We start from the raw sequence: 25,392 nt of genomic DNA, 5'->3' as shown, positions 1-25,392 counted from the left end.
GCCACAATGCTTAAAACCCCTTTAGTTCCTGGGAATTTCTTGCTGTTAAATAACACAATGGTCCTCTCTTTCATATGCTAAACCATGTCTCCCTGTCAGGCAATTTCTGAAGCCATCAAATCACTTTTTCTGGATTAGAGATGGGGTATATGGTTAACTTCCAGTTATGGGTAGCGGTTAGTTTGAGGGTTCGGGGTGGGCTATAGGGTTACAGTTATTGGTAAGGGTTACTTTTAGGGTTAGGGGATAGGTATAGGCTTAGAGTTATGGTAGAGGTTAGTTTTAGGGTTAGGGATGGAGTATAGGTTTACAGTTATGATTAGGGGTTAGTTTTAGGGTTGGAGATGGGTCATAGGATTGTAGTTACGATTAGGGGTTAGTTTGAGAGTTAGGGAGGGTATAGGGTTACAGTTATGATTAAGTTTAGTTTTAGGGTTAGGGGTGGAGTATAGGGTTACGGTTCCAGTTAGGGGTCACTTTTAGGGTTACGGGTGGGTTATAGGCTTACAGTTACAGGTAGTAGTTAGTTTTAGGTTTCAGGTGGGGTATAAGGTTACAGTTATGGTTAGGGGTTAGTTATAGGGTTAGGTATGGGGTACACTTATGGATAGAGGTTCATTTTATGGTTAGGATATAGGATTACAGTTACACATAGGGGTTAGTTTTAGGGTTACGGAATGGGATATAGGTGTAAGCAGAGTCAAGATGAGCTCTACCCTGACATCTGGTGGTGAATTATGGGGAGTGTGGAAAGGAATTTCAAGTGTTTGCATTTGCACACCCACCCTGCCTACAATAGTCCACGGCAGCCTGGGGTGGTTATTTTAACAGCTCTGGGATCCCCAATTTCTTTGTTATTGGGGCAGGAGGAATAAAGTGTTGTCACCCTGATTATGTGAATGAGGAACTATGAGACTGCTTTATGACAGAGAGTCTCACCATAAATTAAATAGCACTCACTAGACAAGGGACATGGGTGCCAAAACCAGTGCTAATTTTGATTCTATTAGGCGTTTATCTAAAGGCTGCTGAGCTGAATTTGTTTTGGCCAATGGTGCACCAGCACTGGGGCTCCCCCACTACAAGCTGAAATCACTAAAAGAGCTAAGCTTACCGAGCTGAGATCACTGAGTGCTGTGTTAACTAGTGGGGGAGCCTGAAACTCTATCGCTAAGTGGCTGGCAGAGCGGAGTAGTTTGCAGCACGGTTGGAGTGGAACAGTTTGTGGGACGGTTGGAGCGGCCCACGGAGCAGCAAGCGGAGCAGAGTGGTTTGCGGGGATGGCTGAAGCGGCTCACAGGTCGGCTGGAGGAGCGGCACAGCTGGTGGAGTGGAGCCGGTCGAACTGTATGGAGAGGCGGAGCAGTCGGCCCCAGCCCACGTAAGGTGCCCCTTAGCACCCTGTGTGCCCCCCCCCATTTCCACCCAGGCTTGGGGGGGGTGTGAAACTTTTGAACTCTGGGGCAGCACTGATCAGGGACAGAGACTTTTGGGTTGTTGGACTTTGGGGTGATTGGACTTAAGACCCTAAGGGAAAAATGACATTGCCAAAACTTATTTGGTGGCTTACATTATGAATCCTATTTGTAGTGTTTCCCCAATATGATGCCACATTGTTTCCCTCCTTTATTAAAAGGATTTTGCTACACTCAGACTCTGTGCTTGCAAGAGGGGAAGTATTGCCTCCTAGAGGCGCCTGGGGTGGGGGTATGTAATTGTCCCAGGTCACTGGGTGGGGGCTCAAGCCGGTTATGCCTTGTGTTATTGAAACGGAACCCCTGGATACTGAACCCGGCCCTTGTTGCTGCCAACTCAGAGGGGCAGAAGGATTACATAGGGTTACAGTTATGGACAGGGGTTATATTTAGGGTTAGCGGTGTGGTATAGGGTTACAGTTATTGGTAAGGGTTAGTTTTAGGGTTGGGGTGTGGTATAGGGTTACAGTTATGGGTAGGGGTTAATTTTAAGGTTATGGAATGGGTTATAGGGTTGCATTTATATGTAGGCAGTTGATTTAGGTTGGGATATAAGGTTACAGTTATGGTTGGGGCTTAGTTTTCGAGTTAAGGATGGGGTATAGGGTTACAGATATGATTAGGGGTTAGATTTAGGGTTAGGTATGGGGTTACAGTTACGATTAGGTGTTAGCTTTAAGGTTGGGGTGGGGTATAGGGTTACAGGGATGGTTTCGGGTTAGTTTTAGTGTTAGGAATGGGGTATTGGGATCCAGTTACGCATAGGGGTTAGTTTTAGGGTTATGGAATGGGGTATAGGGTTATAATTATGGGTAGGGGTTAATTTTAGGGTTAGGGACGGGGTATAGGTTTACAGTTATGGATGGGAGTTACCTTTAGTCTTAGAGATAGGGCATAGGGTTACAGTTACGGGTAGGCATTAGATTTAGGGTTACGGATGGCGTATGGGGTTACAGTAATGGGTAGTTTTAGAATTAGGGAGGGAATATCAGGTTACAGTTATGGGTAGGGTTTAGTTTTTGGTTTAGGAATGGGGAACAGTGTTACAGTTATAAAAAGGGGTTTGTTTAGCTTTGCGGAGGGTTATAGGGTTACAGTTATGATTATGGGTTAATTTTAGTATTATGAATGGAGTATAAGGTTACAGTTATGAGTAGAGGTTCGTTTTAGGGTTATGAATGGTTTATAGGGTTACATTTATGTGTAGGGATTGAATTAGAGAAGGGGTATAGGGTTACAGTTATGGTTGGGGGTTAGTTTTAGGTTTAGGGACCAGGTATATGGTTACAGTTATGTGTAGGGGTTAGTTTCAGCTTAGGGATGAAGCATAGGGTTATACTTATAATTAGGGATTAGTTTTAGGGATGGGATATAGGGGGTCAGTTCTGGGTAGGGGTTCAAATTAGGGATATGAGTGGAGTAGAGGGTCACAGTTATGGTTGGGGGTTAGTTTTAGGGTTGGGGTGGGTTATAGGATTACAGTTATGGGTAGAGTTTACTTTTAGGGTTAGGGATGGTGTATAGCATTACAGTTATGGGTAGGGGTTAGATTTAGTGTTAGGATGGGGTATAGAGTTACAGTTATTTGTAGAGATTCGATTTAGGGTTATGAATGGGGCATAGGGTTACAGCTATCCATATGTTTTAGATTTAGGGTTAGGTTTATAGGATTACAGTTATGGGTAGGGGTTAGTTTTAAGGTTAGTGATGAGGTATAGGGTTACAATGAATGTTAGGGGTTAGTTTTAGAGTTAAGGATGTGGTATAGGCTTACAGTTATGGATAGGGGTTAGTTTTTGGGGTAAAGTTGGGCTATAGGGTTACAGTTATGGGTGGAGGGGTTAGGATTAGGGTTAGGGTTGGAATATAGGGTTACAGCTATGCTAGGCATTAGTTTAATGGTTAGGGTTACAGTAATTGTTTGGGGTTAGTTTTAGGATTATTGCATGGGGTATAGGGTTACCATAATGGGTATGGGTTAGATTTAGGGTTTGGGTTGCAGCATAGAGTTACCATTATGATTTGGGATTAGTTTTAGGGTTAGCAATGGGGTATAAGGTTACAGTTATTATTAAGGGTTAGGTTTAGGATTGGGGTGGGGTATAGTGTTACAGTTATGGGTAGGGGTTAGATTTAGGGTTTGGGATGGGGTATAGGGCTACAATTATGGGTAGGGGTTATTTTTAGGGTTCGGGATGGGGTATAGGTTTACAATTATGGTTTGGGATTCGTTTCAGGTTTAGGTATGGAGTAAAGGGTCACAGTTATGTGTAGGAGTTAGATTTAGGGTTAGGAGTAGGCTATAGAGTTACAGTAATGGTTGTGGGTTAGTTTTAGGGTTAGGGATGTGGTATAGGGTTACAGCTGTGGTTAGGGATTAGTTTTAGGGTTAGGGATTTTGTATAGGGTTACAGTTATGGTTGGAGGTTAGTTTTAGGTTTAGTCATGAGATATAGGTTTATAGTTATGATTAGGGATTAGTTTTTGGAATTGGGCATATGGTTACAGTTATGGTTGGGGATTGGTTTTAGGGTTCCAGATGCAATATAGGGCTACAGTTATGGGTAGAGATTAATTTTAGGGTCAGGGATGGTGTACAGATTTACAGTTATGGGTAGGAGTTAGTTTTAGGGTTAGGGATGGAGTAAAGGGTCACAGTTATTGGTAGGGGTTAGATTTAGGGTTAGGAGTAGGGTATAGAGTTACAGTAATGGTTGTGGGTTAGTTTTAGGGTTATGGATGTGGTATAGGGTTACAGCTGTGGTTAGGGATTAGTTTTAGGGTTAGGGATTTTGTATAGGGTTACAGTTATGGTTGGTGGTTGCTTATAGGGTTAGAGATGAGGTATAGGGCTACAGTTATGGTTAGGGGTCAGTTTTAGGCTTAGGGATAGGGCTTCCATGCAGGACACATCACACGATCCATTGTCTACAGCCAAGCCATAAAATACAACGGAATTTGCCCCAATCCTTCAGACAGAGACAAACACCTACAAGATCTTTATCAATCATTCTTAAAACTACAATACCGACCTTGCGAAGTGAGGAGACAGATTTACAGAGCGATATGGGTACCCAGAATTCACCTACTACAGGACAGGCCCAACAAGGAAAATAACAGAACACCACTGGCCATCACATGCAGCCCCCAGCTAAAACCTCTCCAGCGCATTATCAATGATCTACAACCTATCCTGGGAAATGATCCCTCATTCTCTCAGATCTTGGGAGACAGGCCAGTCCTTGCTTACAGAGAACCTCCCAACCTAAAGCAAATACTGACCAGCCATTACACGCCACAGAAACACTAACCCAGGAACCAATCCCTGTAGCAAACCTCATTGCCTACTCTGTCCCCATATCTACTCCAGTGACACCATCACAGGACCTAACCAAATCAGCCACACCATCAGGGGCTCCTTCACCTGCACATCTACTAATGTTATATATGCCATCATGTGGCAGCAATGCCCCTCTGTCATGTGCATTGGCCAAATCGGACATTCCCTACGTAAAAGAATAAATGGACACAAATGGGACATCAGGAATGGTAACATACAAAAGCCAGTAGGAGAACACTTCAACCTCCTTGGTCATTCTATAACAGATTTAAAAGTCACTATTCCTGAACAAAAAAAAACTTCAGAAACAGACTTCAAAGAGAAACAGCAGAACTAAAATTCATTTGCAAATTTAACACCATTCATTTGGGCTTGAACAGGGCCTGGGAGTGGCTGGCTCATTACAAAAGCAGCTTTGCCTCTCCTGGTGTTGACATCTCCTCATCTATTACGGAGAGTGGACTACATCCACCCTGATTGAATTGGCCCTGTCAACACTGGTTCTCCACTTGTGAGGTAGCTCCCTTCTCTTAAACTGCAGCAAGAGAGATTTAGGTTGGACATTAGGAAAAAGTTCCTAACTGTCAGGGTAGTTAAACACTGGAATAAATTACCTAGGGAGGTTGTGGAATCTCCATCCCTGGAGATATTTAAGAGTAGGTTAGATAAATGTCTATCAGGGATGGTCTAGACAGTATTTGGTCCTGCCATGAGGGCAGGGGACTGGACTCGATGACCTCTCAAGGTCCCTTCCAGTCCTAGAGTCTGTGAATCTGTGTGTCAGTATATAATGCCTGCAGTTGTAATTTTCACTCCATGCATCTGAAGAAAGCTTATGCCCACGAAAGCTTATGCCCAAATAAATCTGTTAGGGCTGGTCTACACTAGGGGGGGCTGTTGATTTAAGATACCCAATTTCAGCCATGTGAATAGAGTAGCTGAAGTCGAAGCATCTTAGATCGATTTACTTTGGGTCCTCACTGTGCGGGATCGACGTCCGCGGCTCCCCCGTCGATTCTGCTACCGCCGCTCGCTCCAGTGGGGTTCTGGAGTCGATGAGGAGCGCATTTGGGGATCAATATAGCACATCTAGATGAGACGCGATATATTGATCCCCGATAAATCAATCGCTACCTGCCGATAGGGTGGGTAGTCTGGACATACCCTCAACCTTTAAGGTGCCCCAGACTCCTTGTTGTTTTTTGTGGATACAGACTAACACGGCTACCCCCTGATACTGGATAGGATATAAGTTTACAGTTATGGTTGGGGGTTAGTTTTAGGTTTAGGGATGGGGTATTGGGTTACAATTATGGGTAGCAGTTGGATTTAGGGTTAGGGATGGGGTATAGGATTACAGTTATTGGTAGGGGTTAGATTTAGGGTTGGGGTGGGATATAGCATTACAGTTATGGGTAGGGGTTCGATTTATTGTTAGGGGTAGGGTATAATGTTACAGTTATGGGTAGGAGTTAGTTTTAGAGTTAGGGTTGGGGTATGGGATTACAGTTATGGGTAGGGGTTCAATTTATTGTTAAGGGTGGCGTATAGAGTTACAGTTATGGGTAGGGGTTAGTTTTAGGGTTATGGAATGGGGTATAGGGTTACAGTTATGGGTAGGGGTTAGTTTTAGGGTTATGGAATGGGGTATAGGGTTACAGTTATGGTTGGAGGTTAGTTGTAGGGTTAGGGATCAGTTATAGGTTTTCAGTTATGTGAAGGGGTTAATTTTAATACGTGCAGTTAAGTTTAGGGTTGAATAGGGTCTTAGGGCTAGAGATGTGTAGTACCTAGGGGCCGTGATCTCAGCTGGGGCCTCTAGGCACTACGGGAACGATATCAATACTCACCGGCCCTGTGGGATGTTGACTGTGTCTGCTGGGTGGAGCCGCCAGCGCAGCCAGGGCTGGTTCCGGGGTGGGGAATCGCTCTGGCATGATAAGCCAGGTGGGTGTTTCAGCCAGGCTCCCTCAGGACCCACTTGCCTGGAGGAACCCAGCCAAGCCCCCCACACTAGGGGAGACTGGCCAGACCTCTGCCCCAGTCCCAGGTGGCTCAGCTCCGGGGAGACAGGTGGGGCCCCCCAGGTGATGGGAAGCAGAGACTGCTTGGAGCCAGAGGTGCACTGAGGTCTGGCCGGGGGGCAGAGAGAAGCAGGGTTGTGGGTGGGAGAAGCCAGAGAGGGTCTCAGGGTGCAGTGCAAGCTCCATTGCTGGTTCCCTTGTAAACCCGGGACTGGCTGCCAACGTATAACACGATCCATTTTTTCAGTCTCGATGGGATGTTTCTGCTAGCTGATCTGTGCTGAGGGGTGCTTTGTGGGCAGGTCTCTGGCCTGTGCTGGGGTAGGGGGATCAGACTAGATGAGCACAATCACCCCTTCTGGTCTCAGAGTCTGTGGAGCTACAGAGGAGACACCCTAGGTGAGAATTAGGGATTATTTATGAAGCTACGGCACCTGGCAGACCCTCAGCTGAGTCGGATCTCGCTGATCACGTGCCCCCAACTCACGCCTTTTAAACTCCTTGGAGTGGGTTGGAATTCGTTTTCCTTTCTAGGTGGCCCGTGGCATCGTGGGGCTCTCAGGATAATCCCTGGCAGGTTTCACCCAGCGATTGCAATGGAGCCCAGTATCCTTAACCTCATTTTATAGGTGGGGAAACTGAGTCATGCAAAGGCAAAAGGGAGTAATCTGAGATCAGCCAGCAGATCTGGGAATAGAAACCAGGTCAGCTGACTACCAGGCCCTTGGTCCACCCTACAATGCTATGGGATAGAGGTTTAGCTTCCCCATACGTTTGTAAAAATAAGGGGGGCAGGGCATTCAGAGATTTCCCAGGCCCAAAGGTACCTCAGGGATAATCTAGTCTTTTAAAGAGGGTTTAAGTATCACACGCACTTTTCTTCTTTAGTTCAGTCCCGAGTATTTCCAGATTCTGTAGTAAAACAAACATGCAAGTGAGGAGTAACAATGCCACCTTGACACGTTCCCGTGTGACTTGACATGTTCATATCAGCTCCAAGCTCCTCCTCATTCTCCTTGGAGATGATGGCTGAAGAGGAGCCAAAATTTACGGTACTCACCTCTCCACAAAGTGTTAATTGGAAATAAAACCACCTGTCCCCATGCTGAGTAGCTCACGGGATGCCATTAATCGTAGACATGTCGGACTGGCAGGACCAAGTAAACTTAGACCCTCCCTGGTTGGTATTTGTTCAACTCTTCTTAAAACCCCCCAGTGATGCTGGTTCCACAACCTTTCTTGGATACCTAGAATCATAGCAGATCAGGATTGGAAGAGACCTCAGGAGGTCATCTAGTCCAACCCCTTGCTCATAGCAGGACCAACCACCTATTCCAGAGCTTAACTATCGTTAACGTTAGAAAGTTTTTCCGAATATCTAACCTAAATCTCCCTCGCTGCAGATTAAACCCTTTACTTCCTGTCCTGTCTTCTGTGGACATGGGGAACAATTATCTTTATAACAGCTCTTACCATATTTGAAGACTGTTATTGGATCCCTCCTCAGTCGTCTTTTTCCCAAGACTAAACATGCCCGTTTTTTGTAACCTTTCCTCGTAGACCAGCTTTTCTGAACTGCTGATCCTTTTCGTTGCTCTCCTCCGGACGTGGTCCAGTTTCGACCCATTCTCTCTGTAATACACGTAAGAACATAAGAATGGCCACACTGGATCAGACCAATGATCCCTCTAGCCCACTGTCCTGTCATCCGACAGTGGCCAATGCCAGGTGACCCAGAGGGAATGAACAGAACAGGGAATCATCAAGTGATCCATCCCCTGTCGCCCATTCCCAGCTTCTGGCAAACAGAGGCTGGGGACACCATCCCTGACCAGCCTGGCTAATAGCCACTCATGGACCTATCCTCCATGAACTTATCTAGTTCTTTTTTGAATCCTGTTATAGTCTTGGCCTTCACAACATCTCCTGGCGAGGAGTTCCACAGGTTGACTGTGCATTGTATGAAGAATGTGCCTTTTGTTTGTTTTAAATCTGCTGCCTATTGATTTCATTTGGTGACCCCTAGTTCTTGTGTTACGAGGAGTAAGTAACACTTCCTTATTTACTTTCTCCACACCAGTCATGATTTTATAGACCTCTAGCATATCCCCCCTTAGTCATCTCTTTTCTAAGCTGAAAAGTCCCAGTCTTATTAATCTTTCCTCACACGGAAGCCGTTCCATGCTCCTCAAGATTTTTGTTGCCCTTTTCTAAACCTTTTCCAATTCCGATATCTCTTTTTTGAGATGGGGCAACCACATCTGCTCGCAGTATTCCAGACGTGGGTGTACCATGGATTTATACAGAGGGAATAGGATATTTTCTGTCTTATTATCTATCCCTTTCTTAATGAGTCCCGGCATCCTATTCACTTTTTTGAGTGCCGCGGCACATTGAGTGAAGGTCTTCAGAGAACTATCCGCAATGACTCCAAGATCCCTTTCATGAGTGGCAACAGCTAATTTAGACCCCGTCATTGTGTTTGTATAGTTGGGATTACATTTTCCAATGTGCATTACTTTGCATTTATCAGCATTGAATTTCATTTGCCATCTTGTTGCCCAGTCACCCAGTTTTGTGACTTAGGATCTTATGGCTTCTTTTCCAAATTTCTGGAAGTCAGTCCATTCTGCTATTGCTAAACTGAGAGACCTGGCGTCCCTGATTCGAGTTGATCATGTTCCACTTGCAAGAAGGGAAATGGGTAACTTCTCAAGATCTTGAGGAGTGAAAGTCGTTCACTGCAGCAGCTCTGGATAGCCACAATCTCATGGAGAGATCCAGGCAGACTATCAAATCAATGTGTCGCCAAACGGCTGCACCAAGGAGAGAGAAACTGAGACACACACCATCGTTGTTTGCAGCGTTGTTATAGCCATGTGGGTCTCAAGATATGAGAAAGACAAGGTGGCTGAGATAATGTGCTGTGTTGTGAGCAAGACCCGAGAAGTCATTCTTCCACTCTACTCTGCGCTGGTTAGGCCTCAACTGGAATAGTGTGTCCAGTTCTGGGCACCACATTTCAAGAAAGATGTGGAGAAACTGGAGAGGGTCCACAGAAGAATGATTAAAGGTCTAGAGAACATGACCTATGAAGGAAGGCTGAAAGAATTGGGTTTATTTAGTTTGGAAAAAAGAAGACTGAGAGGGGACGTGATAGCAGTTTTCAGGTATCTAAAAGGGTGTCATAAGGAGGAGAGAGAAAACTTGTTCACCTTAGCCTCTAAGAATAGAACAAGAAGCAATGGGCTTAAACTGCAGCAAGGGAGATTTAGGTTGGACATTAGGAAAAAGTTACTAACTGTCAGGGTAGTTAAACACTGGAATAAATTGCCTAGGGAGGTTGTGGAATCTCCATCTCTGGAGATATTTAAGAGTAGGTTAGATAAATGTCTATCAGGGATGGTCTAGACAGTATTTGATCCTGCTATGAGGGTAGGAGACTGGGCTCGATGACCTCTCGATGATCCCTTCCAGTCCTAGAATCTATAATATCTTTTATTGCACCAACTTTTGTTGGTGGAAGAGACAAGCTTTCAGGCTTATGCAGAGTTTGTCTTCAAGAGATATGGAATACTGTCCAGCCCAGTGGCTGACAGGGACGAGGTTGAAAACCACTCTTCCATCTTCACACTCACTGCTACAACCCAAATACCTTGGAGGGCCCATGCCATATTAAAGCAATGATGGGAAAGACGGTGACCAACCATCATCCCAATACCGAGAGCCAGCCTCCATGGACACAACAGAACTGGCCAGGGTGGCAGGTCTGGAGACATGGGTATATCACATTGCAACACCTACCAGCGAAAAGTACAGATGTAATAGAAGGCACCTAAGACCTGACTGTACAAAGCCAACCACAGATACACAACAGACATCTACATTGGAAGAATCACCCTAGCAAGCGGTACCTGTACCAGAGAACCCACAATTAGAATTGACACCAGCAGTGTCTGAGACACAGGTTGTGTCAGGGCTGTCTTTAACCTTGAGTTTCTTCCAGAATGAGATATCAAACAGGCACAACTGGACTCCAGAACGTTGTTTAAGGCCAGATTGGCAACACATCAATGAAAGTAGTTGCAGATGCAAACAACCACACGCCAGCGTTTCACATCTCTTCTGTAACTGTCCAAAAATGCGTGCGTGCCTGGAATGCCATATTCAGTGCGCTCTTGATAACTCATAAGGGATGGAATGGGTTAGCTAGGGAGGTGGTGGTGGAATCTCCATCCTTAGATGTTTTTAAGGTCAGGCTTGACAAAGCCCTGGCTGGGATGATTTAGTTGGTGTTGGTCCTGCTTTGAGCAGGGGGATGGACTAGATGACCTTCTGAGGTCTCTTCCAGCCCTGATATTCCATGATTCCATGATGTCATCTTTCCTTCTCCACTCTTGTGTATTGGAGGGTTGCCAGATGGCTTGTTATGACCAGTTCCCATTAAGAAATGTCTTAGTGGCGAAGAGTAAGCTTGAGAAAATGGAAATCTGCAATTCTACCCTCATACACAGACCAGCTTCATGAACTCTGTACGCCTGAGTTCATGGGGGAAAAAATGACTCTAATAGGCACGCTTGGAAAAATACAATGCTGAAACTCTTGCATACCTTTGGAGTTTAGTATATATTAGTCCCTGATACACATAGGCCATGATCTCACTTCTTTATCTATATAGACACTTTAATAATTGATGCTCTGCGTGCTTTGGGGGCAGGGGTGGGTTTTGTTTGTTTGTGTTTTGTTCCCCTTGCTCCCCCCACCCAGATTTTACAAATAATGACCATTGAATTTGTTTATTTAGATGCTATTTCCATCTTGTGTGTGTATTTCTAGAAGTCTCGCTTCATTATGTGTTTCTATTTGATATACAAACCAATCCAAAGAAAGTCAATTCCCAAGAATGAGGCCAAACGCTGTTTCACTCGTAGTCTTGGCCTTCACAATATCCTGTGGCAGTTCCACAGGTCGACTGGGCGTTGAATTTGCTGAGACTTGTATGGCAATTTTGTACAGACTCTGTGCCAATGGCAAAAAGCAAACTCCACTGGGTTACATGCTAACCACCTCTGATGCCGATGAAGATTGAACACGGCGTAACCAGCCCTCCAGTGAAATACTCTTCCCCTGCGTTAGGCCCGGCATTGAGACCCATGTTTGCAGGAGATGTTTGTTGGGCAGGATTCTGAGACCGAAGAATGGGAGATGTAGGATGTGTGTTATTACTGGAGGGACCTCTCCTCCTCTCTCATGCTGGCTCTGTTTTGCTTTCTCTTGCTCCCAGACGCTGGCAGTCAGGCTCTGTGGTGGGCTTGGTCTGGGGAGAAAATAAGCTGGAAGTTCTTGGCTGTTAATTAGCACACAGCAAACCAACCACATGTGATTGCATTCTGTCTTCGGGGCTCATTTCTCTTTCTCTGCAGAGCTCAACCAGCTGATTTTTCTCCAGCTGCTGGTAATTCATTCCCTCCCAGCTGCCCTGGCCTCTATTTTTGGCTCTTACCTTTCTCTGAAAAGACTGTTGAAATGACTGTCTCTCAGCTTTTCCTTGCACTGCTGCCATTGACATTGTTGCAGATCCCACCGCGGCCACCATGTCTCATAGAATATCAAGGTTGGAAGGGACCTCAGGAGGTCATCTAGTCCAACCCCCTGCTCAAAGCAGGACTAATCCCCAAACAGATTTTTACCCCGGTTGCCTAAATGGACCCCTCAAAGATTGAACTCACAACCCTGGGTTTAGCAGGCCAATGCTCAAACCACTGAGCTATCCCTCCCCCTGTAATTCAGGGCAACTGCACCAGGCCTTCCTCTGGATGATCCAGCAAGGGCGCCCAGTCTCGGCTTTTGGTGCCCCCCCGTTGCCTCTCTTGGGTGGAGACCCACCTCTGACACCCTTCTCACCAGGATATCTCCACACGGCACAGCCCTCTGCCTCTACAGCGCATTTCCCAGCAAAGACAATTGGCCAGACAGCCCTACTTGCTTTCTCTGTGGAGACTGACAATGGGGAACTTGCCGCACTTATGTTACCACCTGGCTCTTTTGAGACGAGCCAGCTTTCTTCTTTAGGTGAAAGTGTGACAGAGGAAACCTATTACAAACAGCACAGGCACGTACACGTCTACTAACAAGCCGCACGAGGGATCACTCCACCCTAAGGGTGTCTTCGCGGTTACGAACTCATCAGACCTTCAGCTCAGAACAAGCACTTTGTTGTATGGGGCCTACCGGTTCCCCACTCGTGGGGTCCTTCTGTAGAACCTCGGGGTCCTGTTCGTTTGAGGAGCAAGGCACTAAGTGAGTTTAAGACTCAAGCTTTTACCCAGAAGTCTGTTGGTCTCAGGAGAATCCAGCTGGAACTAGGGTGACAAAGTGGGGGATTTTTTTAAAATGTTTCTGTATGACTAGTGTGTGCATGCCTTAGTTTCCCACTGTGTTGCACAATTGACCAGGTGGTGGGACAAGGGTGTTTGATTATTGCAAAGATCCCCCCCCACACATCTTCCCTAAAAGATATGAGGGGGACTTCCCTCTCACTGCCTGGATATTTTGTAACTTAGCCACTGATGGCAGGGAAGGGCTCAACCTCTGCAAGAAGCCATCCAGCTATGACAAAGAGAGAGAGAGGTGGAGGTCAGGGGACTGGTTTTTCACAGTGGAAACTCAACCAAGGATGAAGGAGGTGCAACCGGGCATGACTGGTCCTGCCTGGGTTCAATTCGGGGTGGTTCTAGGAAGGCTGATTGTGGAGGAGGAGCTGTAGCCTTGTCGGTCCCAGGATGCTAGAAAGACCAAGGGGGCGAGGGATTCTCTTTTATTGGAGAAACTCCTGCTGGTGGAAGGGATGAGCTTCCGAGTTTGCACCCCCGAAGCCATGTCCCCAAAGCAGGAGGGTTAGCTCAGTGAGCATTGGCCTGCTAAACCCAGGGTTATATAAGTTCAGTCCTCGAGGGGCCATTTAGGGAACTGGGGTAAAAATCTGTCTGGAGATTGGTCTTGCTTTGAGCAGGGGGTTGGACTAGATATCTCCTGAGGTCCCTTCCAGCCCTGGTCTTCTGTGATTGTCTCTTTCTCTCTCTCTCACCAGCAGAAGTTGGTCCAGTCAAAGCTATGACCTCTGGCACCAGGTGCCTCTGAACATGGAGGTGGTTCTGCCCCCATCCTGCCTTTTCTCATCTCTTCCCACCCCCACTCAGCCCCAGACCCCTCCACCCCTTCCTCCAAACCCCCAGCCCCACTCTCCTGTTCCCACCCCATCCCACCTAACTAAAGAAGCCCCATCCTCTGCCACCGCAACCTGTGTCCAGTGGCCTTTTTAATACCACCCCCCCACACACACAAGGGGTTAACCCTCATTTAGCAGAGTTTTGTTAACTCAGTAATAATAAGTTTAATGCCCTTGGGTTTGTCCAGGGTATCAGGTCTGGGCTACATGCCACGGTCAGGGCGTCGGACGCTGCCTGTGCCCACTTCACTCTGCAAGCGTCTTCACCTAAATCCAGCTCTCCCCTCCCACCAGAGCCTCCCTCCGCCGGTGGGCCCCACCGATCAGCTCCTCTCCCACCCACCGTGATCAGCCCTGTAGGAGCAGGAAGAGGTGGAGGAGAGGGAAGAAGAGGAGGGGTGGGGTGGGAAGAGGCAGAGAGGGGGTGGTGGATTGGGGGAAAGGGTAGAGTGGGGGCAGGTCCTGAGGAGTGGGGGATTGTGGACCTAGTACTCCTGGGCAATAGTGGCGGCTGTTTTTTCCTGTGTCTCTCCTAGAGGTCCCAGCCCAGCCCCTAGTGGAATCTGACTGGGGGAGGGGTTACCCTGCACTCCAGATTCGTGATTCAACTCCTCCCCACGGCTCTGACATCATGGAATCTACCGCCCCAAGTCAAGAAGTAGGAGCCCCTCTGGCGAGCGGAAGAACTAGTGAGATTCTTCGGGGGTCTCTGACAAAGGATGAAAGCACCCACCAAACACCCACTCATGGTTGCAAGAGAGCCCTGCACAGCCCCCTGCTACAAGGGGCTGGAGAGGCCCAGCCAGGGTCAGGAGATATGCTCCCCCCTGAGTCCCTCCCCATTACTCCAGATCCGAGCATCTTCCTAATCACAGGTAATTCCTCCCCCCAGGCTCGTGCAAGGGTGAGGAAGCGCCACAAACCATTTCCCAGATGGGAGAACTGAGGCCACAGAGAGGCTGAGTGATGTGCCCAAGGACACCCCAGGAAATCTGTGGCAGAGCAAAGCAAGTTTCTGCCTCCCCCCCTCCAGGTCTGGCCTGCTCCTGGGTCACTGTGGTTGCAGGGACGGGACCTCGGGCAAGGGGCAGTGCAGGGGGCCTCAGGGGAAGAGGCAGTGCAGGGGTGGGTCCTAGGGGGAATGTGAGGCGGGGTCTCAGGTGAATGGGTGGTGCAGAGGCGAGGTCTCGGGGGGAAGGGGCGGTGCGAGGCAGGGAACGGGGAATGTGCAGTGTGGCATTGGGGACTTGGGAGAAGAGGTAGTGTGAGGGCAGGGTCTCGGGGCAAAGGGAAAGCGTATGGGCAGGTCTCGGGTGAGGGGTGATGTAGGGATGGGGATTCAGGAATGGGTGGTAAGGGGCAGGACAAGAAGGGAAGGGCGGGGCGATGCAGGGGCTGGGACTGGGGGAAGGGGCAGTGCAGGGGTGAAGTCTCAGGGAAAGGGGCGGGGACTGGGGGTAGGGGTGGTGCAAGGGCAGGGACTCGGGGGAAGGGACGATGCACAGATGGAGGTTGGGAGAAGGGGCGATACGGGGGCAGGGCTTAGAGGGAACAGGCAGCGCAGGGGTAGGGCCTTGGGGCAATGTGAGGGCAGGGTCCCGGGTGAATGGGTGGTATAGGGGCAGGGTCTCAGGGTGAATGGTCAGTGAAGGTGGGGGTCTTGGGGCAATGTGAGGGTGGGGTCCCGGGTGAATGGGTGGTGTAGGTGTAGGGTCTCAGGGGGGAGGAGTGGTGCAGGAGCAGGGTCTCGGCGGGAAAGGGAAGCTCAAGGGCAGGAACTCAGGAGAAGGGGCAATGTGAAGGCAGGGGTGGGTCCTTGGGGAAAGGGTGCAGGGGAGGGGGGGCCTTGGGACAGAGAGGGGTTGAGCACCCACCTGGAAAGGAGAAAGTCGGCGCCTGTGTCTGGGGTGGCAGAAATTGGTCTGTGTAGCGAAACGATGACTCACTGCGCGGCGCCTCCTGCTGGTGATCTTGGGAATTAGCTCAGCTTCAGCCCGGAGCGCCCTCTGCAGGCCGGTGTCTCGCCTGCCGCTGGCCCCGTGTCCCACCCAGACCCCGGTGCCCTTCACCTCAGGGCTCTGCCCCAGCAGTACCCCACACTCTGGGTCTGCCCTCCCCAGGGAACCCCCACCCCTCTATCCCCACCTTGCCTCAGTGGCTACTGCCAGTCGTCCTCTAGCCCCCTCTCACCGGGGCAGACTGCAGTCTGTCATGGCCACTCATCATTGGCAAGCGGGGGTCGGACCGGCTGCCTCTGCAACCCCACTACCTGCTCTGGCCTTTAACCAGGCCCGCAACCTGGGGAGTTTCAGGCTGGAGCATCCCAGCTCCTCTGGCTTTTCCCCAGCCCTGCTCCGTTCCCTGTACCCTGAGCTCCCAGACAGCCTGGTCCTTCTCCCTCCAGAGCAAGAGAGAGACTGACTCTGCCCCCGGCTCACAGCCCTTTTATAGCTGAGGTCTGGTTGGGGCGTGGCCCCAGATGGGGCTGCTCCCCTAATCAGCCCAGACTGTTTTTCAGGAGCCCTGCTACAGTCGGGAAAGGCTGAAACCGACCCGTACCGGTTGGAGGTTCTGGGAAGGCAACCCTTGCCGTGGTATCCTGTCTGGCAGAAGGGGAGCTCAGCAGGCAGGTTGCTTGTTGGAGATGCCAATTAGCTGAGCCAGCCTCCATTTGGCTTGCCCTTCTCCTCCCCGAGGGCTGGGGTTGGATGGAGTCATCAAAGAACCCACAGCTGCATCATCGAGGATGAGCAGCGAATATAAAAACTACAGCCTGTCAAGAAGCAGAAGATAACGCCGGATCTCCAGGACGGACGGACAGCAGGACAAGGAATCCCACTTGATACGCTCCTCCCTGCCTTACCAACTACGATGGGTGTCTACAAAGTCCGTGTCGCCACCGGGAACTTCCTGTTAGCTGGGACCTTCAGCTCCATCTCCATCACCCTGGTGGGGACACACGAGGAGAGCGACAAGAAGCCCCTCGACAACTGCGGGAAGGACTTCAACCCCGGGGCGGTGAGTACTAGTAGAACGGGCCCAGATCCACCCTATCAATTTTGATCATCAATCCCCAGCTTCTGGAGTCATGGGATCATGATGGGAGATGCTCCCTTTTTTGTTTAAGAAAGCCATTCAGTCTCTAACCCTCATAGTTGCATAGACAAGCCTAAAACCATGAATGTGGAGCAGGCAAAAGGATCTGGAGATACTTTATGTTTTCCTTAAAGCTCCAGCTCCTGGAATCGAAGGATCATGCTAGGAAGAATCACAGCTTTAGTTTCACAATATAAACTTTTAGCCCTCGGTACTGTGGAGAAAAGCTTCCAACTTTTGCTGCTTTTGCTAGGTGAAATTTTTTGACAGAAACAGCTTTTTGATGGTTTTTTAAATGAAAAGTGAAGATTCCATGTCCCTGAAACCTCCTTTTTTTTTGCAAATTTATGTCAGTTTTACCAAATTGTTTTGGTTAGGAGGGGCACCCTGAAAAAATACCCTCCCCCCGCAGGTCTTTTCGTTTGTTTTCAGTTCAAAATGATTGTTCCTTGAATTTTATTTTTAAGAAAGTTGGGGGGAAGAAAAAAAACTTCTTTCCAATGCCCCAAATCGAAACAATACTTTTCGCTTCGGGCCCTTCGTCCCGCCATTATATTCCCCCTGCCTGTCTGATTCCCCAAATATTTCATTGTTTTGCTTTCACTCAGAAATGGCACTGGTTTCTTTTTGTTTGTCAGAATTCCCCAAACTGAGAAATCAAGTTTTTACACAGTGGTACTAGGCAGAATGGTCCAAGCGGGTGTAGTCCATTTTTTGTCAAGGTCCAACTTTCTTGGCCAATGTCTAGTTAAAGTCCAGCCTCCAGAGAAATTAATAATTAAATCCCCAATAATGATAAGAGGTAAATAAAAGGTTTTGAGGTCTGTTCAAAAGCATCTGGTGGTCCAGATTTGGCCTGTGATCGGCTTATTGAGTACCTGTGGTCCAGCGGTTAGAACAGGGGTCCGCAACGTGGTGCCTGTTGGTGCCAGGGTGTCTAAGTACGCCCGCATACTGGCCAGCGGACAAGCATCTGCCGAAATGTCGCTGACAAGCTGCGTCATGCAGAGGCATCACTGCCGAAATGCTGCTAATTTTCAGTGATATTTCGGCAGCAATGCCTAGTGACGTTGCCGCTTGTCAGCGGAATTTCAGCGGATGCTCGTCCGCCTCCACGGTCCTCTGTGGCTCGTCGTCTGGCGCCTGCCAGATGAAAAAGGTTGGGGACCACCGGGTTAGAGGCATCAGCTGGACTGTGGTTGATGAGGGTTCAGTGCCCTGTCCTGCCACAAACTTCCTGCGTGACCTTAAACACATTACTTAGACTGTCTCTGCCTCAGTTTCCCCATAAGCACAAAGGTGATAATAGCATAGCCCTGCCTTAGAAGGTGTGGTGAGGCTAAGCAAATTACAGAGTGTGAGGTGGTGATGAGTGGCAGATGAGTATTGCAGATGGCTCAAAAAGGAAAAAACAGCACACGGAAAATATAAAGCGCCTGGAGTCATGTCAGAATCTCAGCTTTTTTGGGGGCGGGGGAGCAGTGCCTAGCCTTCGTAGTGGCAGAGACTAGCTTGAAAATGTGACTACAGCTAACGAAACCAGGAATCAAATCAAATCAAATGGATTGGAGAAGGGGGCGGAGAAAAGCCACTGAAACGGTCCAAGTGCTGGGGAAAAAGTGATAGACTGAAAGATCCCAATTTAGTTGGGAATTGGTCCTGCTTTGAGCAGGGGGTTGGACTAGATACCTCTTGAGATCCCTTCCAACCCTGATATTCTGTGATTCTATGATTTCTTTCACTTCTCAAATGGGAAACACAGCGGTGACTTGATTCCAGGGTATAAGGACATACATGGGGAGAAAATTCCCAGGGTCTTAGCAGAGAAAGACACAACAGGCCCCAACAGCTGGAAGTTAAAGCCAGCAAAACACAATTTAGAAACAAGGCGGAAGTTAACTGTCTGGAAGAATTAACCACTGCACCAAACTCCCAAGGGAAGAAGCAGATGGTCGGCCTCTTGGCGGCTTCGGATCCAGACCGAATGCTGTCGCAGAGGTTAAGAACAGACCAAGCGGAGAAAATTGTTGGCGGGAAACTTCTGTTCTGGTCTCGCCAAGAAATCTGACACTCTAGCAAAGAAGCGGTTCGGGTGATCCTGGGGAATCTCAAACAAGAGAGATTCGGATTTGGCCCTGGGGTGGCCGCTGCTGGGGTCCTGAGTCCAGTTCCGGGGTCCTCCCCCCAGTTCAAGAGGAATGTGGATAAATTGGAGAGCGGTCAGAGAAGAGCTACAAGAACAATGAAGGGCCTGGAAAACCTGCCTTAGCGAGACAGATGCCAGGAGCTCGGCCCGTGTAGCTTCACAAATAGAAGGATGAGGGGTGATTTGGTCCCACGCTGTAAGTTGCAGAAATGTGACCACAGAGGGGCCAGTGACGGAGTATCCCCCGCTGCCCTCGACCGGGCATTAATTCTGTACCGTTCTCTCAAAAGGTACAGCCCCTAGCGTAATGGGCTGCCGGTCCATGACCAGGACCGCTGCTGCCTCAATGCAATAACCAGTTAATGGCAAAAAAAACCCGTGACAGTCAACGAAAGCAGTAAAACTTCATCGGATGAAAGGACTTTATGTTCCCCCCATCCAGGATTCAGGGCTACTGAGTGGAGGTGGCTTTGCAAGAGGATTAAATATTTCTATGAACAACCATAATGGCATCGGGCTTTCCACTTGCCGCAATAAAGATGGGCAGAGGTTGTTCACCCTCAGATCCCTGCTCTCCCTCCAGACCCTGAGCGCCTGGGGATGAGGGACAAATGGCATTTATGGGCAGGTTATCGCAACTTGCTCCTTGATGGGGTTTCTTGCTTTCAAGCAGCTGGGAGTGGACATTGTGGGAGACAGGACACTGGGTTAGATAGGCCCGTGGGGCTGACCCAAGGCAGCAAGGAGCAGCAGGAGGCCAGGGCAGATGGGCCCATGGGTCTGATCCACTGCAGGCGTTCCAATATTTCTTTGTGGATTCATAGGCTGACTTCTAAAAAACAGCCCGTCTCCAGCAGGATAAGAGACACCGCCTACCTGGTCTTTATATTTATTATAACAGGACCACAGTGGGCCACGCACTGCTCAGACCCCCCTGCCCAAGATCAGGGCCCTGTTGTACCAGGTGCTGCCCAGACCCCTCTGACCAAGATTGGTGCCCCGCCATGCCGGGTGCTGCCCAGACCCCCCCACCTCCCCTACACCAGCACAGAGTGCGAGTCGCTCCCTGAACTGACAAACTCACTGAGCAAATAAACGAGAAAAATTAAGGTGGGGAGGAAAATGGAGTATTAATTGCAAGTCACACACCTGGCGTGATGCGCATACAAATTACAGAGCCTGCTTCAAAGACATGGAAACTGAGTCACTGTAAGAGGCAGGAAATTTGCCTACTGTGACACAGTGAGTTTGTTGGACAGAACCCAGGAGTCCTGGCTCCAGCTCCCTCTGGACGCCACTCCTCTCCCAGAGCTGGGAACAGAACCCAGGAGTTCTAGCTCCCAGTCACCTGTATTCTCCCTCTACTCAGCCTTGTTCTCCTTAAGACAGACCCAAAGTTGCCCGTTTCCCACGGAGGTGTTTCGTGCATTGATCACATCCTGCAATTGCTCCCGGAGGGAGATTCCCTCCATGGCTGGAGGCTGGAATGGGCAGCTCAGCACTATAGTGGGCCTGGATGGAATGATCCACCCAAATGGGGTGGGAGGATTCCTGCATGGTAATCCCTAGTACTGTCCCAGAGATCATTAATTCCCCCACAGCAAAGGGGAGTGGGAACAGCTCCAGCAGTGAGGACCATTGGAAAAGCAGCCTGTTTAAAAATGGACATGGGAATCAACTGAGCTATGCTGATTTGCACCAGCTGCGGATCTGGCCTCATTGACTCCAATGGAGAGATGCCCATTGACAGCAGCTGGGGTCTGGCCTTCACCTTCTCTGGCCTCAGTCAAACACAGATCCAGCTGTGCCTTCTCTCTCGCCCCTGTGCTGAACTGGATTGTATGGTAGCTGAAGACCCAGGGGCATGGAGGCTGCACTGACTGAAGAACAGGTTCAGCTGCCTGCCACTCCCCTGGGGAAACCAGGTCAGGAGACTTTCCCTTCCCAGCCTGCCCATGATGAAGCACGGCTGTGAAGTGCCCGCAGCACTGCTGACACGGCACCCATCACACAGGACGAGACTCGCGTCTTCCAGCCCCTGGCATGGACGCTGATACCAGTCAGCTCTGTGTTCTTGGGGAACCAGGGCGCAATATCCAGCCTGTCTGACTCATGAAGGACACCCCTGCCCCTGCCCAGCCTCTGCTTGAACCAAAACCGATCAGAGGAAAGACTTGCATAGAGCAGTGAAGAGCGGTGGGAGACACACCTAGACCCCTCCTGACAAGGGTGATGGGATTAATGCAACTCCCCCAGACTCATTTGCATCGAAGATGGGACAAGGAGGCATCTCCATTAGCCTACAGAATGGAGAAGAGAGATTCCAAGGCAAGAACCGCACTGAACTCTGGGTCCAGAACAGCAGGGACGCAATGCATCATGGGGGAGCTCTGCTCCAGATGTTAATGGACCTACGCCTGCCCACACCCAGCTCAGCAGTTATCAGACCAATTCTAGTAATGAATCCTTGATTGATATCCAAACTACTGAAGCAGCCTAATTGCATCGTGACCTCCCTGGAAGGAACGTGGCCCATAGCCAAGAGTGATCAGCTCCTATTGTCTAGCCTAAAGAAAACCCTTGAGTTTACCCATAAACAAACCTCGTGTTCTCCCTTGAACCATTGTTGTTTCCCTACAAAAAAACCTACCAATGCTCCAGTAAGTGTTCGGATGCCTGGATCCAAACTCTGCATCAGTTCCACTGGGATTTCATCTTCTCCTGGCTGATCGTGCTGGGGGCTCTGCCTGTCTCCAGCACTCAGGACCCTGAGCTACCACCATCGTAGACTCATAGACTTTAAGGTCAGAAGAGACCATTATGATCATCTAGTCTGACCTCCTGCACAATGCAGGCCATACAATCTCACCCATCCACTTCTATAACAAACCCTTAACCTATGTCTGAGTTATTGAAGTCCCCAAATTGTGGTTTGAAGACCTCAAGCTGCAGAGAATCCTCCAGCAAGTGACCCGTGTCCCACACTGCAGAGGAAGCCGAAAAACCATCACCTGGGAGCCCCGACCAGTCCAAGCTTCATGGAGTGGGTGAGATCCCAACTCTCTCTCTTTTCTTTTCTACCCCAGGTATAACTTGTTTGATCAGGTACAGTTTTACTTTTGCAACCTTTAATAACACAACAGTGATGTTGGTTTAGGATCTTTTTGTGTGGCTATCACTATTATTCAATAAATCACTTTTATGGCTTACTCTGCAGCAACGCTCCTCTTACCTGAGCTAAAGATCCCCATAGCGCTCCAAATACTCCGGGGTTTGCTCAGTGGGTGGGTTACTACCAGTACAACTGTGACGTGAAAGTGGGGATAGGGACGTGTTGAACGAAGGTGGCAGCTTGGAAGGGCTGCTTGACCCAGTCTGCTGAGTCCAGGGACATATAGGGGGTCAGCTTGAGAGTGCTGATTGACCCGGTCCTCTCTGTTAGTGTGTGTGTGTGTGTGTGTTCATCTGGTTCTGGGGCTGGAGTAACCCAGCCCTGGGGAACCTAGGGCCTGCAGGGTAGCTCCATTGGGAGGGGACATGCAGAAGGGAGAAGTAGAAATCCTTATGAAAACACATGTGACACAAGCAGCACATTAATAGAATTACACAAAACCCCCCGCACACACACAATGAGTGTACCCCAAAGTGACCAGCAAATCTGGTAACAACGCCGGCCGGTCTCGAACCCAGGACCTCTGGTGCTAAAAGCACCAGCTTCCCGTCAGGGAGGAAACTCCCACCCTTCCCCAGTCTGATTCAGAACAACGAGGCCAAGCCGTTCCAATCCGGGACGGGGGCACCGCTTCGGCATGCCTATCTCGAACTACTGCCTTTCCACACCGCGCCGATCTGCCCTTGCGCTAGGACCAAAACGCGCCCTTTCGACCCTCGTGTGTCGACGCCTCTCGTTTCCCCTTCTCCAGCTTGGCCGAAGGTTAACCAGAAGTTGCCCGTTGAGTCCAAGAGTCCGGAAAATCGTTTGAATACTGAACGCAAGTCCGAGCGAAATCAATCCAGATGATCCTGTTGTCTTTTTACCTTCTAGACACAGGTAGCCACCTTGTTGGCCCCACATACAAGGCCAGCCTGTGTGGTTTGCCGAGCTGGGGTAGCCGTGTCTGGCCCAGGGTAGGAGGGCAGGTGATATCTTTTATCGGTCCAACTTTAGCTGGCGACAGGGAGGCACCTTCGTGCTGACTCTGCTTTGGGTCTGTCTCGCTGACGTCAGCCCCAGGGCTGAATTAACCGGTCAGGGGCCCTGGTGCCCAGACTGTGGCTCCTGCCCCCCCACTTTGCACTGAGGGCCCCACTCTGCCCCCCCCACTTCTGGGGGGGAGGGGCAGAGAGCAGTCAGTGAGGGGAGGAGGGGTGGAGAGGAGTGAGCGGGGAGTGGGGACTTTGCGGGGGGAGGGCAGAGGGAGCAGGGTCACGGGGAGGGGCAGAGAGGACCGGGTGTGGGGGAGGGGTGGAGAGAAGTGGGGGGGGCAAAGAGGAGCAAGCAGCAGGTGTGGGGGAGGGGCCGAGAGAGGTGATTGGTGGGGAGGGGACAGAGAGGTGCAAGCAGCAGATGGTGGGGGACAGGTGGAGAGGTGAGAGAGTGGGGGAGGGGCAGAAAGGAGAGGGTGTGGAGGAGGGGCAGAGAGGAGCAAGTGAAAGGGAGGGGGCAGAGGGGTGCAAACAGCAGGTGGGGGGATGGGTGGAGAGGAGAAAGTGGGGGAGGGGCAGAGAGACAGAGCACATGCAACCATGAACACCATTAATTTTATTGTACTTGGAAGGGAAAAATGAAAATTGTTAACTTTTTTTCTCAAAATATGTTTAAAACAAAAATTAGTTCATTTTAAACCCTACAAAATGAAAATATGTTTGAAATTTGATTTATTTTTTACAATATAATAGTTAGTCCATTTTTCTACCACTCTGACTATTACTACTTTCTTACTGCTCACTCCTCCTTTTGTTCTACAGTAGTTCTTGGTCCAAGCACTGCTGACCTGGATTAGCTGTGTGTTCTATCTTCAGTTTTATTTCTTTTATCTAATACACTGCTGAAACCGGGGAACTACAGCCTCACCTCAGTCCCTGGATAAACCTCAAGGAATCCATTTTGAAGCACTTGCAGGAGAGGAAGATCAGGAACAGTCAGCATGGATTCCACAAGAACAAGTCATGCCTGACCAACCGATTGCCTTCTGTGATGAGATAACTGGCTCTGTGGATATGGGGAAAGCTGAGGACTTGATATATCTTGATTTTAGCAAATCTTTTGATACAGTCTCCCACAGTATTCTGCCAGCAAGTTAAAAAAGCATGGATTGGACGAATGGACTATAAGGTGGATAGAAAGCTGGCTAGATCATCGGGCTCAATGGGTAGTGATCAACGGCTCGTTCTCTAGTTGGCAGCTGGTATCAAGTGGAATGCACCCAGGGCTGGTCTTGGGTATGATTTTGTTCAGTATCTTCATTAATGATCTGGATGATGGAATGGATTGCACCCTGACAAAGTTTGCAGATGACACTAAGCTGGGGGGACAGGTAGATACACTGAAGGGGTGAGGATAGGGTCCAGAGTGACCTAGATAAATCGGAGGATTGGGGTAAAAGAAATCTGAGGTTCAACAAGGACAAGTGCAGAGTCCTGCACTTAGGACGGAAGAATCTGATGCACTGCTACAGGCTGGGGACCAACTGGCTAAGCAGCAGTTCTGCAGAAAAGAACCTGGGGATTATGGTGGATGAGAAGCTGGATATGAGTCAACAGTGTGCCCTTGTTGCCAACAAGACTAACAGCATATTGGGTTGCATTAGTAGGAGCATTGCCAGCAGATCAAGGGAAGTAGTTATTCCGCTGTATTGGACACTGCTGAGACCACATCTGGAATATTGCGTCCAGTTTTGGGCCCCCCACTCCTGAAAGGATGTGGACAAATTGGAGAGAGTCTAGTGGAGGGCAATGAAAATGATTAGGGGGCTGAGGCACATGACTCATGAGGAGAGGCTGAGGGAACGGCACTTATTCAGTCTGAAGAAGGGAAGAGTGAGGAAGGATTTGATAGCTGCCTTCAGCTATCTGAAGGGGGG

The 25,392-nt window shown here is 49.2% G+C and overlaps 2 protein-coding genes across 2 annotated transcripts in view; both read left to right on the top strand.

The window, feature by feature from the left end:
* The window catches only part of PER1 (period circadian regulator 1), a 370,577-nt gene that overhangs the window by 174,683 nt on the left and 170,502 nt on the right, over nucleotides 1–25,392 (top strand). The window lies entirely within an intron of this gene.
* The window catches only part of LOC116839650 (arachidonate 12-lipoxygenase, 12R-type-like), a 23,963-nt gene continuing 15,509 nt past the window's right edge, over nucleotides 16,939–25,392 (top strand). Inside the window, exons 1-2 of the mRNA XM_075070648.1 lie at nucleotides 16,939–17,085; nucleotides 19,352–19,382. Of these exons, the coding sequence (XP_074926749.1) occupies nucleotides 16,939–17,085; nucleotides 19,352–19,382 (178 nt within the window). The remainder of the gene's footprint in view (nucleotides 17,086–19,351; nucleotides 19,383–25,392) is intronic.

The sequence above is a fragment of the Chelonoidis abingdonii genome, chromosome 11, assembly GCF_003597395.2.
Source record: "Chelonoidis abingdonii isolate Lonesome George chromosome 11, CheloAbing_2.0, whole genome shotgun sequence".
NCBI classification, from domain to species: Eukaryota; Metazoa; Chordata; order Testudines; family Testudinidae; genus Chelonoidis; species Chelonoidis abingdonii.
Note: the sequence above shows the minus strand (reverse complement) of the source record. Positions and strands in the feature narration are given on the sequence as shown.